This window comes from Bos indicus x Bos taurus, chromosome 6, assembly GCF_003369695.1.
Source record: "Bos indicus x Bos taurus breed Angus x Brahman F1 hybrid chromosome 6, Bos_hybrid_MaternalHap_v2.0, whole genome shotgun sequence".
NCBI classification, from domain to species: domain Eukaryota; kingdom Metazoa; phylum Chordata; class Mammalia; order Artiodactyla; family Bovidae; genus Bos; species Bos indicus x Bos taurus.
Window position 1 is genome coordinate 6107980 of NC_040081.1, and position 17759 is coordinate 6125738.

At 39.2% G+C, this 17759-nt stretch overlaps 1 protein-coding gene across 3 annotated transcripts in view; it reads left to right on the top strand.

The window, feature by feature from the left end:
* The window catches only part of PDE5A (phosphodiesterase 5A), a 148722-nt gene that overhangs the window by 27516 nt on the left and 103447 nt on the right, over window positions 1-17759 (top strand). For all 3 annotated transcript variants that reach the window (XM_027543723.1, XM_027543725.1, XM_027543724.1), the window contains exon 3: window positions 8775-8864. In XM_027543723.1, the coding sequence (XP_027399524.1) occupies window positions 8775-8864 (90 nt within the window). The remainder of the gene's footprint in view (window positions 1-8774; window positions 8865-17759) is intronic.

Genomic DNA, 17759 nt, shown 5'->3' on the forward strand with positions numbered 1-17759 from the left:
GGCTCCCCCGTCCCTGGGACTTTCCTGGCAAGAACACTGGAGTGGGTTGCCATTTCCTTCTCCAATGCATGAAAGTGAAAAGTGAAAGTGAAGTCGCTCAGTCGTGTCCAATAGATGATGCTATGAAAGTGCTACACTCAATATGCCAGCAAATTTAGAAAACTCGGCAGTGGCCACAGGACTGGAAAAGGTCAGTTTTCATTCCAATCCCAAAGAAAAGCAGTGCCAAAGAATGTCCAAACTATTGGACAATTGCATTCATCTCTCACACGCTAGCAAAGTAATGCTCAAAATTCTCCAAGCCAGGCTTCAACAGTACATGAATCGTGAACTTCTAGATGTTCAAGGTGCATTTAGAAAAGGCAGAGGAACCAGAGATCAAATTGCCAACATCCGTTGGATCATCGAAAAAGCAAGAGAGCTCCAGAAAAACATCTACTTCTGCTTTATTGACTACACCAAAGCCTTTGACTGTGTGGATCACAACAAACTGTGGAAGATTCTTAAGGAGATGGGAGTACCAGACCACCTGACCTGCCTCCTGAGAAATCTGTATGCAGGTCCGGAAGTGACAGTTAGAGCCATACATGGAACAACAGACTGGTTCCAAATTGGGAAAGGAGTACATCAAGGCTGTATATTGTCACCCTGCTTATTTAACTTATATGCAGAGTACATCATGCGAAACTCCAGGCTGGATGAAGCACAGGCTGGAATCAAGATTGCCAGGAGAAATGTCAATAACCTCAGATGTGCAGATGACACCACACTCATGGCAGAAAGCAAAGAAGAATTAAAGAGCCTCTTGATGGAAGTGAAAGAGGAGAGTGAAAAAGTTGGCTTAAAACTCAACATTCAGGAGACTAAGATCATGGCGTCTGGTCCCATCGCTTCATGGGAAATAGATGGGGAAACAATGGAAACAGTGACAGACTTTATTTTTGGGGGCTCCAAAATCACTGCAGATGGTGACTGCAGCCGTGAAATTAAGACTCTTGCTCCTTGGAAGAAAAGCTATGACCAACCTAGACAGCACATTAAAAAGCAGAGACATTACTTTGCCAATAAAGGTCTGTCTAGTCAAAGCTATGTTTTTTCCAGTAGTCATGTATGGATGTGAGAGTTGGACTATAAAGAAAACAGCACCAAAGAATTGATGCTTTTGAACTGTGGTGTTGGAGAAGAGTGTTGAGAGTCCCTTGGACTGCAAGGAGATCCAACCAGTCCATTCTAAAGGAGATCAGTCCTGAATATTCATTGGAAGGACTGATGCTGAAGCTTAAGCTCCAATACTTTGGCCACCTGATGTGAAGAACTGACTCATTTGAAAAGACCCTGATGCTGGGAAAGATTGAACGCAGGAGAAGGGGACGACAGAGGATGACATGGTTGGATGGCATCACCCACTCAATGGACATGCCTTTGAGCAGGCTCCGGGAGTTGGTGATGGTCAGGGAGGCCTGGCAAGCTGCAGTCCATGGGGTCCCAAAGAGTCGGACACAACTGAGTGACTGAACCGATGTCTTTTTGATATGTTCCCACATCACTCTTGGCATTTTCTTGCTTTGTGGGGGAGCTAAAAGTTTTAACTACTTAGCAGGATGTTCTAGACTTACCTTACACTTTCTTTGCCATAGACCTAGGGACCCTGGTTCCTCTCAGTGGAAGGGATGGTATTTTAAAACCAAGATCTAGGCACTAGGCATGCTCATTGCTTCTAGTTTTTCAGCAGATAGAGCTGGAAAAAAAATACACAGACTAACATACACTAATATTTTATTTATTCCTATAGCTAGCTACCCACTATATTATAAACAATAAATTATTACCTCTGATTTCAATCTAACACCTCAAGGTACCTTTTGTTTTCTTCCTCCAAAAGTGAAGAACCAGGCTTCCTTCTTATTCTTTTTTTAATTCAAGTATAGTTGATTTACAGTGGCATGTTCAGATGTATAGCACAGTGGTAAAGTTTTGTGTGTGTGTGTATGTGTATATATATATACACATACACATATATTTCAGATTTTTTTCCTTTTAGGTTATTATGAAATATTGAATATAGTTCCCCAGCTTTACAGTAGGCCCTTATTGGTTATCTTTTTTATATACAGTTTGTTAATCCCAAACTCCTAATCTATTGCCCCACATTTTCCCCTTTGATAACCATAAATTTGTTTTCTGTGTGTATAGATCTATTTCTGTTTTGTAAATAAGTTAATTTGTGTCTTTTTGTTTTTTTTTAAGCTTCCACACATAAGCAGTATCATAATTACCTTTCTCTGTCTGGCTTACTTCATTTAGTGTGATAATCTTAGATCCATCCATGTTGTGCAAATGACATGATTTCATTCTTTTTCGTGACTGAGAAATATTCCATTCTACAACAAAAGAGGCAGGAATACACTGGACAAAAGGCAGTCTCTTCAATAAGTGGTGCTGGGAAAATTAGACAGCGACACGTGAAAGAATGAAATTAGAACATTCTACAACACCATACACAAAAATAAACGCAAAATGGATTAAAGACCTAAATGTAAGACATGTTACCATAAAACTCCTAGAGAGAAATGTTGGCAGGACGCTCGTGGACATAAATCACAGCAGTATCTTTTTGGGTCCATTTCCTTATTGTTTATATGTTTGTGCTTGTGCTCAGGCCAAGTTCCAAGCTCTTTATTCCTTTCTGTTGAATCTGTTTCTTCAGGCTGAAGAACTTTCATTAGTATTTCTTTAGGATTGGTCTGATGGTGACAAATTCTCTGATTTTGTTTAAATCATCATTTTGCCTATAATCTTGAAAGATATCTTTACTGCAAAGATACTTCTCGGTTAACAGTAGTTTTCTTTCAATATTTAAATGTTTTCCCACTTGTTTCTGGCTTTCACTTTTCTTATGAGAAGTCAGCAGCCTTCATTTCTTACACGTTTTGTGTTATATATCATTTTCACATTTCACATTTCACATACACATATGTGTATATGTTTAAGGTTTTCACTGACTTTAGGACATTTTTGGTCATGTGTTTAAATACTTTTTTCAGCCCCATTTCCTTCTCTTTGGACTCCAATTGTATATATGCTAGGCCATTTAAAGTTGTCCTGGAGAACATTGAGGCTCTGTTAACTTTTTACAGTTTTTGTTTTCCTCTCAGTCTTTTTGATCAGGTATTTGTCAGTCTACCTTCAGGTCACTGACTCATCCAATCTGATGTTAATCAGTGAACTCTTCATTTTAGACTTTGTACTTCTCAGTTCTAGAATTTCCATTTGGCTTTTTAAAAATACTTCTTTTCTTTCTTTGCAGAGATTCCCACCTGTTCATTATTACCATATTTTAAGTTTTTAAATACTTTTATAATACCTTCTTTGAAGTCCTTGTTGTTAATTCCAATATCTGAATCATCCTGGGGTCATTTTTTAATGACTGTTCTTTTTCTTCACTATGGGTTGTAGTTCCCTATTTCTTCATTTGTTGTGATTATGTTTATTGTAGGCTGGACATTATGACTGTTTGTTGAAAGTCGTTTGGATTATATCATCTTCTTTTAAAACAGGGCTGACCTTTATTCTTGCAGGCAGTGAAATTACTGGAAGGTACCTCTGATGGGTGGGACCCCAGTGTCTTCAAACATTTTTATAATTGGTAGCACCATTCCACTTTCAGCTTTCAACAGGTAATTTTTGCTTGCTCTCTTAAGAGTCTTCCCAAATACATGTTGAGCCTGGCTAGCCGCTGTCTTCTGCCACTCCTCCTTTACACCCTCCCCCACCCACATCACAGCCTGTCTTATCAGGTACTTTGCCTTGCACATCCCAGCACTTTTGTTATTGTCCTTGTTCAGTCCCTAAGTCTTGTACGACTCTTTGCGACTGCATGAACTGCAGCATGCCAGAGTCCCCTGTTCTTCACTGTATCCTGAATTCACTCAGATTCAGTCCATTGAGTCTGTGATGTTGTCTAACCATCTCATCCTCTGCTTCCCCTTGTTCCTTCTGCCTTCAAGCTATCCCAGCATCAGGGTCTTTTCCAATGAGGGACTTTGCATCAGGTGGCCAGACTATTGGAGCATCAGCTTCAGCATTCATCCTTCTAGTGAATATTCAGGATTGATTTCCTTCAGGACTGACTGGTTTGATCTCCTTGCTGTCCAGGGCATTCTCAACAGTCTTCTCCAGCACCACAGTAATAAAGCATCAATTCTTCAGCGCTCAGCCTTCTTTCTGGTCCAACTCTCACAGCTGTACCTGACTACTGGAAAAACCATAGCTTTGACTTAGACGGATATTTGTCAGCAAAGTGATGTCTCTGCTTTTTAATACACTATCTAGGTTTGTCATAGCTTTCCTTGCAAGGAGCAAGCGTCTTAATTTCATGGCTGCAGTTACTATCCACAGTGATTTTGGAGCCCAAGAGAATAAAATCTGTCACTGCTTCTATTTTTTCCTTCTATTTGCCATGAAGTGGTGAGATTGGATGCCATGATCTTAGTTTTTTGAATGTTGAGTTTCAAGCCAGATTTTTCACTCTCCTCTTTCAGCCTCATCAAGAGGCTCTTTAGTTCCTTTTCACTTTCTGCCATTAGAGTGGTATCATCTGCATTTCTGAGGTTGTTGATATTTCTCCCAGCAATCTTGAGTCCAGCATATGATTGAAAAATCCAGCCCAGCATTTTGCATTATGTACTCTGCATTTCAGTTCAATTCAGTCGCTCAGTCGTGTCTGACTCTTGGCGACCCCATGGACCACAGCATGCCAGGCTTCCCTGTCCATCACCAACTCCCGGAGTTTACCCAAACTCATGTCCATTGACTCAGTGATGCCATCCAACCATCTCATCCTCTGTCGTCCCCTTCACCTCCTGCCATCAATCTTTCGCAGCATGAGGGTCTTTTCAAATGAGTCAGTTCTTCACATGAGGTGGCCAAAGTATTGGAGTTTCAGCTTCAACATCAGTCCTTCCAGTGAACACTCAGGACTGATCTCCTTTAGGATGGACTGGTTGGATCTCCTTAAGTTAAATAAAACTTAGCAATTTTTATTAAATTGTTACAGTTTAATTTAATTTAAGGGTGACAATATACAGCCTTGTCACACTTCTTTCCCCGTTTTGAACCAGTCATTTATTCCATGTCTGGTTCTAACTGTTGTTTCTTAACCTGCATACAGATTTCTCAGGAGACAGGTAAGGTGGTGTGGTATTCCCATCTCTTTAAGAATCTTCCAGTTTATTGTAATCCACACAGTCAAAGGCTTTAACATAGTCAAACAACCATAGTCAAACGAATGTTTTTTTTTCTGGAATTCCCTTCCTTTCTCTGTGATCAGAGAAATATTGGCAATTTGATCTCTGGTTCATTTGACTTTTCTGAACCCAGCTTGTACATTTGGAAGTAATTCTTGGTTCGTGTACTGATGAAACCTAGCTTGAAGGACTTTGAGCATAACCCTGCTACCATGTGAAATGAGCACAGCGGTGCGGTAGTTTACACATTGAGAGCTGGGCCATAAAGAAAGCTGAGCGCCAAAGAACTGATGCTTTTGAACTGTGGTGCTGAAGAAGACTCTTGAGAGTCCCTTGACTGCAAGGAGATCAAACCGGTTGGTCCTAAAGAAATCAGTCCTGGATATTCATTGGAAGGACTGATGCTGAAGCTGAAGCTGCAATACTTTGGCCACCTGATGCAAAGAACTGAGTCTTTAAAAAAGACCCTGATGATGGGAAAGATTGTAGGCAGGAGGAGAAGGGGACAACAGAGGATGAGATGGTTGGATGGCGTCACTGACTCAATGGACATGAGTTTGAGCAAGCTCTGGGAATTGGTGATGGACAGGGAGGCCTGGCGTCCTGCAGTCCATGGGGTTGCAAGAGTCAGATGGGACTGAGCAACTCAGCTGACCTTGAAAATTCTTAGCATTGCCCTTCTTTGGGATTGGAATGAAAACACGTTTTCTAGTCCTGTGGCCACTGCTGAGTTTTCTAAATTTGCTGTCAGGAGTGTAGCACTTTAATAGCATCACCTTTTAGGATTTGAAACCGCTCAGATGGAATTCCTTCACCTCCACTAGCTTTGTTCATAGTGATGCTTCCTAAGTCCCTCTTGACTTCACACCCCAGGATGTCTGGCTCTAGGTGAGTGATCACACCATCGTGGTTATCTGGGTCATTAAGACCTTTTCTGTACAGTTCTTCTGTGTACTCTTGCCATCTCGTCTTAATCTCTTCAGCTTCTGTTAGGCCCGTACTGCTTCTGTCCCTCGTTGTGTCCATCCTTGCATGAAATGTTCTCTTGATATATCCAGTTTTTTTGAAGAGCTCTCTAGTCTTTCCCATTCTGTTGTTTTCTGCTATTTCTTTGCATCGTTCGGTTAAGAAGGCCTTCCTATCTCCCCTTGCTCTTCTCTGGAACTCTGCTTTCAGTTCGGTGTATCTTTCCCTTTCTCCCTTGCCCTTCACTTCTCTTCTTTCATCAGCTATTTGTAAAGCACTTTAGAAGCCCTGAATTCAGTTCCGTTTGGAACTGTGGTTCCTTTGCGGACCACCTGCCTTCTCCTTGGTGGAAGGAGTGCTGCCTGGAGGAGCGAGATTACCGCAGGGCAGCCATGTGCGTCCTCTGCACGGTGTGCGGTTTAGCTGTCTCAGTTGTTTGATCTGGTCGGATATTTTCCAGCAGGAGGACAAGTCTGGTACTAGTTGCTTTTTATAGGAGATGGATATTTAAGTTTTGTGGGGTTTTTTTTCACTGCCATGCTCTCATAAACAGTGAAAGAAATAACAATAGCAATAATAGTGCTCCATTTTTCTTTCAGTGGCTCCTGGACCTAGAAGCGTTAGTTCTCCGTGTTTGTAGCCCTTGTGCTGGGTGCATTGCCAAAGGCAAATTCTTTGAGATGCCAAAATTCTCTTAAAGTGATTTTGAGGCAGACATTTCTCCTACTTCGTTCACTGAAGAGTGAAATCCCAGGTTGCTGTTTATTTTAAACTTCCAATATACACAAAATCTGTGGAAGTCTTATACATTTCAAACTCTTGCTTTGATTAGATAGTTGGGTTTAATCCTCTTCTTTATAAATTGGTCTTGTGATTCAGATATTGATTAACAAAATAATTGCTGAGGATGCATTTCCATTCATATTTTGATTATTAGCCTATGGAATAATTCCCTATATAGATTCATAATGCTTAACTTCTTTTAATTCATCCATATCAGTAGCCTGTCTGCTTTCTTTAGATACCTTGCAATATAGCATGTTATTTAAAACTGTTTTTTGGAAACATTCAGGCAAGATTTTCTCTGTCTTTTCAATACAACTTTGAACATGTTTGCAGAAAAATTAAAATGCAATAGTGTTCATTTTTAATATAATATATGTTGATTTGCCACCATTTTGTAACTTTTGAAAGTTTGTCTTTAAGGCCAAATTCAGCCCTCTAAATGGGAAAATTAGGCTCATTTCTGACCCTAGTTTGATGGAATTTAGTGTAATCATTTACTTCATTCACAGCTTTGGCTTTGCGTGACGTTAGACTAATTAAAAAAAAAAATAGAAATGACCTTCAAAGATGAGGATTTTTCCAGTGTGAGTACTCCATATTTTCCAAAGGGAATTCCAAAAGCAGAGTTTTTACAGCAATAATTCTATTATTAGGTTGAGTATGTAAGTTCCCAAGGCTGCTGCTTTGAAGGGAACAATATTCGTTCAGATATTTATATTCTGGTACATTTGCTTCCATTCTAATTGTATGTCATGTGCTCATATCTGTCCATTTCCTTGAGCTTATCCGACCTCTACAAGATTTGTTTTAAGCTATAGTAAGCTAAGAATGATCACATTGGATAACTGTGGTATCAGTTGTCAATGAATTGCTTCATTTATTTAACAAATGTTTTTGAGTTCCTGAATTGATCTTGGGAATACAGCAATGAACCAACCCTCACAGAATTTACAGCCTACCTTTAATCTTCTTAATCTGGTTTAATGGAAAATAGCATGCATCTTTTTTTTCTTTAACCTACATTTTGAACTTTTACACATTTCAAAAGCCCTTTGTGATTACTGGATGTGCAAGAATGTACTTTGTGAAAGGGGAAAGAGATTCAGAAGATTAAGGAGTTGTTTATAGTTTGATGAAGGCACTTTTATTAAATAAAAAAGAAAGATTTTAATTCTTATGAACATCTGAGATAGAAATACAGAATATTGAGGTAATAGATAAACAATCGTTTGTTGCTATTGTGTTATGCTCAGTCTTGTCCAACTCTTTGCGGCCCAATGTACTATAGCCCATCGTGCTCCTCTAGTCACAGAACAAGGTCATTCATTACAAGGGAAGTAACATCAGTATTGGAAAGGTCATTTTGGAGGTGGTGGGTTTTATAGGAAAACATTTCAGACCAGAGATGCTTTCCTTTTTCAGAAGAATCAATGAGATGGGAATAGGCAAATTGTATTACAGAAGAGGAGAGTTGTCACTTTTTCTGGAGTTTAAGTGAGACTGTCTACATTGGTTACTCTTTTGAATTTTCTTTATTTCTTAACATTTCTTTGCATCTGTATTTATTCATGAACACTAGCTTCCTTAAAAAACTTTAAATTTATCTTTGTCAAAGATTATATGTACTTATATGATTTGATACGTTTTACAATGATAAAATTTAACATTCAGAGGAACAAGGTAAGTCAAAGGTTAGATTTCTCTAATCCTATAAATCAGAAAAATGACATCATTGAACAAGTCAGTCACTAAATTGAATTTCATCTTCCTTACTAGGATCCTCGATTCAATGCAGAAGTTGACCAAATTACAGGCTACAAGACACAAAGTATTCTTTGTATGCCAATTAAGAATCATAGGGAAGAGGTAAGCCAGTTTTCCATTTTATAAAAGGTCATTTGGAAGCATTTTTCGTTTTGAAAATTTTTTTTTTTACTTTTCATACTTCTGAAATAATGCTGTAGTGCAGTTAACTGGAAAGTGCTTAAATGTTCTGCTTGATGTTTTTTTATTTAGACTTCAGTAATAGAATTGTATCCTGATTATTTACTTTTACTTAGAAATACATTTTAGACATGTAATTTTTTTTACCTCTGTTTCCTGAAGATCTCACTCTATCCTAAGATATATAATTGTGGTTGTGATTATAATCAATTTATTTCATATTATATTTTGAACACTTGAATAATGCATGTTTCATAAATGGTTATCCAATCTCAGTGGTCATCAACTGATTTTATTTTTATTCAAAATGAGGATTTGAAAAAAATGGATATTATTGTAGCTAACTCCAGGCAAAATTTATTGTGAAATTATAACAAGCAGATGAAAATAGGTTGGTTTATATTTCATCTAATTAGAAGGTTTGGATTTTGTAAATACTGAATTCTCTCTTCATTTTACATTTATTTGAAAAAAATAATTAATAAATGATTGTTTAAACCGAATGCTTCACTTGAGTGTTTTCAGCCCTGCGTGCACATTACAAACAACGGTGGAACTTCTAAAAAGTTACAAATTAAATCAGAATCTCTAAGGCTGGGTGTAGACACCGATACATTTGTAAAGCTCCTCAAATAATTCTAAAGTGTAGCCAGGGTTGAAAATCATCTCTCTAAGTGAAAACAAATAGATCGAAAGAGCTCCTATTTGTGGTTCTTAACCTTGGCTGCAAGTAGAATCACCTGTGGAGCATTTAGAAATTCTAAAACCACAGTTGTTGTTGTTCAGTCACTAAGTCCTATCGGACTCCTGCAACCCCACAGACTATAGCCCGCCAGGCTTCTTTGTCTGCAGATTTTCCAGGCAAGAATACTGGAGTGGGTCCTTCCTGACCCAAGGGTGGAACCTGCATCTCCTCTCCTGCATTGGCAGGTGGATGGATACTTTACCACTGAGCCACCTGGGAAGCCCATCCAGTCTTTTACCAAGTTCCACAGATTCTTTTTCTATTAGTGTTTCCCATTTCCATTTCTTTCTTTCGATTTCATTCCTGGTACCTGTACTGTACCATGATTCAGATCTTGAAGTAATGTCTGAACTTTTAAAATATTCTCCTAAGGAGTTTCTGTACTTTAAGTCAGCTTCCCTTTGATCCCCACTACGTATGCTAAAGCACAGCCTTCTAACTCCATGCTTCCAAAACAGGACTGTGCACATGGGATCTTGAAATGCAGGTTCTGAGTTCAGTAGTCTAGGTGAGCCCTGAGGGAGTCTCCCACAAGCCTGAGGTGATGCAGGTGCACCCGGCCTGCAGTCACAGGTGAACAGGTCCCGAGTCAGTAATTTCTCAGTCTTCTAAATACCTTCTCAGTGCCTTAGAGTTGCTGCATGGTTTCCTAAGGTAGTTGCAGCCATGATTACTAAAAATACCTGCAGCTAAAACATATATATGAGATTAAATAATTAATTGGCTAATTAATTATGAATGAATAAATGAAATTGAAAAGACCTTACATGGACCAATGGTGTTCTTTAATTGGATTGCCAGATAAAGGAAATACAAAGCATATCTTATGCAATATTGGGGGACATAGTTATACTAAAAAACTATTTGTTATTCATCTAAAATTAAATTTGAGTGGACATCCTATGTTTTATCTGGCTGCCCTAGTTATAAACCAGGATGTAGTTGTGTGCACTTAAGAAGGTGATGTTCAGCTTTTAGCTTATAAGTATGTTTTAAAACCATGGCCTGAGAAACAACTTTGTACTGGTCGAGAGACTTAGCCCATATCACGCTCTGGTTAAACATCTCTTTCTAAGTTTCATGAACACTGAGGATTGAGGGAATCCATGAGAATATGCAACAACATCACCAGGGTGAAGAGACTGCCTTTCTGCAAGAGAGCATCCTCTGGGTACACACGTTTCTGTCTCGGTAACTGCCAGTGAGGAAAGTGAAAGTGAAGTCGGGCAGTCGTGTCCGACTCTTTGCGACCTCATTGACTGTAGCCTACCAGGCTCCTCCGTCCATGGGATTTTCCAGGCAAGAGTACTGGAGTGGGGTGCTTAAACTAAAACAACAGTAACAAAAACCCCTGCTGTACTGAGGTACAAGTTAGGTAATCAAATTCACTCATTTTAAGTGTATAGTTTGATGAGGTTTTTTTTTTTTAATGTTTTCCCATTTTTATTGTATCAATTTTTTTTTCTTTTTTAACTTTACAATATTGTGTTGGTTTTGCCATACATCAACATGAATCTGCCATGGAATACACGTGTTCCCCATCCTGAACCCCCCTCCCTCCTCATACCATCCCTCTGGGTCATCCCAGTGCACCAGCCCCAAGCATCCTGTATCCTGCATCGAACCTGGACTGGCGATTCGTTTCTTATATGATATTATACATGTTTCAATGCCATTCTCCCAAATCATCCCACCCTCTCCCTCTCCCACAGAGTCCAAAAGACTGTTGTATACATCTGTGTCTCTTTTGCTGTCTCGCATACAGGGTTATCGTTAGGAGATGCATGTACAGTCCTGTGACTACCACTATCATCAAGATACAAAGTATCTGGGACTTCCATGGTGGTCCAGTGCCTAAGCCTGTGCTCCCAGTGCAGGGCCTAGGATTCGATCCTTGGTCAGGGAACTAGATCCCACGTGCTACAGCTAAAGATCCCAGTGCAGCCAAATAAATAACAACACTAATAAAATTTTGAAAAGATGCAAAGCATTTCTGTCCCCTCAGATATTTCGCTGCACCCCCGTAGTTGATCTTCTCCTCCCTCAACCCCCAGCTGCCAACAGTCCCTGAACTGCTTTCTGTCACTGATATCTTGCCTTTTCTACAATGTCACATGCATCATATAAGTGGAGTCACATAGTATGTAGTCCTGTGTGTCTGCCTTCTTTCACTCTGTGTCATGCGTGTGATTCATCCATGTTCTTGCGTGTGTAAGTAGTATGTTCCTTTTTTATTGCTGAGTGGTTATTCCGTGGTGTGGATGTGCCACGGTTTGATTATCTATTCATCCGTTGGTAGACTTTTGAGTTGTTTTTGTCTGTTAGGAGAAGCCACGCAGTTGATGTTTGCATACTGGTCTTTTTGTGGACATATTTTCGCCTGTCTTGGGTAAATATATATGAGGGGCATTTCCAGGTCGTGTGTTGGGTGTTGAATTCTATAAGAAATTTCCAAAGTCCTTTCCAAAGTGACTGTGCCGTACGCTTTTTTAACCGCTGATGTGTATGAGAGTTCTAGTTGCTTCACATCCCTAGGCAACACATGTCGGTGTCAACTTTTAAAAGTTTTAGCACTTAAATTTGGTTACGTGAATAAATAACCTCGCTCACAGTCACGGGCCATCTGCTCGCTTACAGACCTGAGTAAAGTGAGTTCAGCCGCAGGTCCCCAGACTGTGACTTTCCAGAGCTCCCCCTAAGATTTCTGCTGCATTGTTCAGCATTCTCAGCATTGCCTGCCTCCAGGCCTCTTCTTCCTCCCCTGCTGTCTCTGTTTGACCCTGCGATGATTTGATGAGAAGACTGAGCTCTTCCCTGGTTTTCACAAAAGCGTATTCACACAGAACATTTCATGAGATAAAGAATTTTCAGTGACTTCACTGGCGTCTTAGTAACTTTACTGATGGGAAGGTTTCCAAACACAGCTTTTTAAACATCTTGCTGACCCTCCCCATTCTTTGTCCTCTCCTCCCACGCTCACACTGCTGGGTTTGAAATTATTTCCTGTGAGAATTATTTCTTCAGAAAAAAAGGAATGAAGAGAAACAGAAAAATAGTCATACTCTCAGCTTGGTTGTGGTATAAAAAGTCATTTAGCTGACCAAGAACACTAAGAAGATGAACTGTATGGACTCCAAAATTATCTTTAGATTTATAGATACATAAACAAACTGGGAGTAATGTTTGCTGTTGTGTACATGCAATAGAAAAGTGCTCTTTCTCCCACCAAGCTTTTTAAATCACAATGGGAGAGCCCCAGTAGGGCTTTGGGGAGTAGTTGTTAACGCTTGCTCTGAGCTCGAGTCCCATCTTCAACACTTACTTGATGAGAAACCAGGATGGAATTGGTTAATCCCTTGGCTCTTCAGTTTCCTCAGCTGCTGAATGAGGGTTGTAAAAGGACATACCTCACAGGGTTGTTGTAAAGATTAAATGTGTTTGTTCATGCAAAGGGCTTGACATAGTTCCTGGCACACGGGAAGCGATCCATAAATGTCAACTGTCATTTGTTTAAAGGAGACATGGAACTTTCATGAGAAAAAAAGGATGGAGAGGTCATAAGTCACATAATAAGCAGCCAGCTGGGATCAAATGATGGCCAGCACAGTCCTTGACTGGTCTGTTCACCCTCTAACAAACCTTAAGCTTCAAAGAAAGATACTTTTCATTGTTTTTGCTCATAAATGAGGCAAAGTAAATTTGGTTTCTTCTCTTTGTGTTAGTGCAGTTGTATCATGTAAGTGGACACTGACTCCAACCAATTACCAAGGAACCGCAGATGAAATGTGATTATTGATTGTTTAGTAAATGCCTTGGCGCCTTTTAGTGACCCTAGTTTCTTAAGGTACCAGCTCTGGAGAGCTGATTGAAAGGAGCAATTGAATACTGAATACTAGGGTCTGAACTACAACATAGTCCAGAATATTCAGGAAGGTTTTTAAGATTCATTAAAATATGTAATCACTTCATCTGCCTCTCGTGAAATCTTCCAACTAATTGAACATTTTCAGGAATTCTTTGCATTAGTGTTACAATTGTAAGTGTGATAGTGCAATGCCTTTTTGAAACTCAAGATCATAGATATTCCTAAAACTTCTGTGATATAATTTTTTTAAGTCATAGAGGATAAATGTTTACAACCTTCCCTTCTCTGTATACTCCCTTCTAAGACAGTGGGGTTAATGGGCAAAGGGTGGTGGTGGTAGGGAGCGGACTGGAAACGCTAAAAGAAGCTAAAGTAATTTATTTGGGAAAGGTCACAGAACTATTGGCTAGAGGAAATGAATGAGGACAAAAAGTAAAGGGGTCAAGGGAGAGAAAAGAGCCAGTCTAGGCTGTATAATAAAATAGTTTGAGGAACAACGTGGGTAGAACTTGGGAAATAACTCCTTATCCTGTGGAAACTGTTTGGAGGACTTGATGCATGTTAATTCTTTTAAATCTTTGTCACAACCAGAGGAGGTGGTCATTAATTTATTCCCACTTACAGAAGATGAAACTGAGATACGGGACGTTTAGGGAACTTGGCCAAAGTCACATAACTAAAACTTGGCGAATCTGAAATTGAAACCTAGGCAAGAGGGTTATTTAAAATTCCATTGTGGACGATGACTGCGCTCTCTTTCTTCCGCCTCATTGTTTTCTTGAGCTGCTGCAGTAAATGTTTAGATTACTTTTGATTTGGGGGTAGGAAGTTCCCTGATGTGATATGTGACCACGTAGAAGCCAGGCTTGAAGGTGGAGACAAGGAGAACTGGCTATATTCTGGTGGCTCTTCAAAGTTGTGTTCAAACCACTCTGCCGACAGACCTTTTTAAATTGGAAAAAAAAAAAAAAGAAGAAGAAAGGGAGCAGGTGGGGGTGGGGAGGAAGAGGGGTCAGAGTCTGCCCTTTATAATGTATTTGGAGTGATACATCCAGTAAACATGAAGAAATGTTTTCCAGGGATGTGAGCTGCAGGAGCATGGTTCATGTGAATCTGGGCGCGTGTGCTCTGTGACGTGCACAGGAAGCATCATGAAAACATTTATAGCAAGTGTGTAAATTTTTAGAGCTGCGGTTAAATTTCTTTTAGGCTTAACACTGGATTTTTCAGGCCTGGGCACTTGGAACCATTTTTTTTATTTTTGTCATACGCATTAGTTATTACTATAACTAGATGGTTCTTTTATGTTTAGTAAAGAAGTGTAGGGAAACTCAGGAGGAGGAAATGGCAACCCACTGCAGTATTCTTGCCTGGTGAGTCCTGTGGACGGGGGAGCCTGGTGGGCTGCCGTCTGTGGGGTCGCACAGAGTTGGGCATGACTGAAGCGACTTAGCAGCAGCAGCAGCAGGGAAACTCAGCCTTTTCTCTGTAGCTCAGCTGATCTATTCCTGAAACACTACCCTCTCTTGAAGTATTGCTTATTATGGCATGTGGACATGAGCGCTTTGTTTTCCAATGGCTGCATCAATGAGGTAGAAGCCAGGACATTGTGAAATAATGCAAGTTCTTGAAAACGTTCCTGTTGATCTGAGGTGGAGATTATATCCAATAATGTCAGGTTAGGCTGACACCTGTTTTCTCTTGGTTGAATGTCGACTCCGGTTATTAAGCAGAAATCTAATTTGGAATCAGAGCTTTTATTCTCCTCTGTTTTTATCATCTTGAGTTTATCTTATCGTACTTGATGACATAATTCTTCAGTGCAAATGTAACAGCCATAAAGAAATATTTATGATAAGGTTGTTTTTTTTTTTTTGGCAGTGTGATAAAGGAGCATTTTTAGCTCTCTATCTAACTGTTTATATCTTCTTTTAAAAGAAACCTGAAAAACTTCAAAACATATCAGCTAATTTTATGATATAAATATTTTGATGAGTCAGAGAGATTTGTTGCATGCCAAAAATCATAAAGTAAAGCATTAACAGAATCAAGTTTATAAATCTTAAGTGCAGTATACAAAAGTAAATGTTTTCCAAAACTAGGCTACATGACTTTATCTGCTCATTTAAAAATTTTTTCAGTTCAGTTCAGTTGCTCAGTCGTGTCCGACTCTTTGCAACCCCATGGACTGCAGCACACCAGGCCTCCCTGTGCATCACCAACTCCCAGAGTTTACTCAAACTCATGTCCGTTGAGTCGGTGATACCATCTAACCATCTCATCTTCTGTCGTCCCCTTGTACTCCCGCCTTCAATCTTTCCCAGCATCAGGCTCTTTTCAAATGAGTCCGCTCTTTGCATCAGGTGGCCAAAGTATTGAAGTTTCAACTTCAACATCAGTCCTTCCAATGACTATTCAGGACTGATTTCCTTGAGGATGGACTGGTTGGATCTCCTTGCAGGCCAAGGGACTCTGAAGAGTCTTCTCCAACACCACAGTTCAAAAGCATCAATTCTTCGGTGCTCAGCTTTCTTTATAGTCCAACTCTCACATCCGTACATGACTACTGGAAAAACCATAGTTTTGACTAGATGGACCTTTGTTGGTAAAGTAATGTCTCTGCTTTTTAATATGCTGTCTAGGTTGGTCATAACTTTCCTTCCAGGAAGTAATCGTCTTTTAATTTCATGGCTGCAGTCACCATCTGCAGTGATTTTGGAGCCCAAAAAACAGTTTGCCACTGTTTCCCCATCTGTTTGCCATAAAGTAATGGGGCCGGTCATCCCCTCTTAAATGATCTTATCTTAAAAGTAATTGTTGAATCACTGTAATATGTAAAGCACTGGTCTAGGCAATGAGGTTTTTTTTTTTTTTTTTTTAATGAAGCAAGGAAGATACTTAAAAAAATTTTTTTTTCAGTTTCATTGAGAAGATTTTGTATCAGAAATTAAACATCAGTACAAGGTAACAGGACAATGTTAAATACGTTCGGTATTCAGTGCATAAATTTGAAAGTCTGGATTTTTGAGAGCCGGAGAAATCACAGAGGAAGGATGAAAGCTGTGGTTTCATACAGCAGATCCCTGCTGTGTTTATCCCACAGCCTTTAGAGAGGAAGCTGGGAGACGGTGGAGGCAGGCGAAATACTTGCGTATGACATCCTGCTTGCACTACTGGAAAACTGAGCTTTTCTTAAACTGGACATGTAAGCTTGGAAAAATAAATGTTAGAGCCTTATACATAATCCTACAATTCCAAATCAGCCTAGATGAAAACATAGCTACACAAATAAGGAGAGTTTAATTGTAGACGGGCAGTGGATGTAGATCTATTTTAGTCCTGAAGAATTGGCTAGTTATATATATTTTTTTAATTTATAAAATGCCCATTGCATTTATTCCCCTGTGATATTTTCTCATAGCTTTGTTTTAGAAACAAAACAAAAATACTCTGAAAAGTTTCCGATGGTTCCAGACTTGATATCTTGATGTTGATGGTCTTTTCCTTTTTCCACATTGCCCTTTAAATAATAAACAAGTGTATTTTACAAAAAAGATGGTAACGATTTTCCTCAGGAAAAAACATTTCTTAAGAGTATCAGAGGAACAATATAGTACTAATAGGTTAGATTCCTGAGGCCACACTGCTGATCCTGGAGAAGAGTGAATAAACCCTTGAGACTGAATATTACGTTAATGGTAGGCTACAAATTTTATTGTGGATGCTCAGAAAATTGGTTCAGAGTGAATGCTGTGTTTTCTTCAATATGAGGTTTATCTTCATTGTACTTTTAGAATAATCATTCTCGAACTTCATTTTAAGTTTGATAGAGCATTTATAAGTTTAATTTTGAGATGTTTTATATAGATCCTGAAGTATGACTAGTAGAGATCTGGAACCAGTTGCAGATATGCATAATTTCTTTGTATAACATCTGACCCAGAGCCACATAATTACACCTTGGGATGGATTTTTATTATTAAATAATTTTCATGCATTATTAATTTTTATGCATTCTTAAAGAGTTTAGATAGTTGTCAGTGACATGGCTGCTATCAGTAGATATATATATGAACATCTGTATCCATCTAAAAGCTAAGATGACATAGGTAAAATGCTTTATAAACTATGTATTTTATATTCCTTCTTATTAAATCCACATTGAAAAGTTCCTGCTTATTTCTCTTCTACCACAGAGTGGAAATTA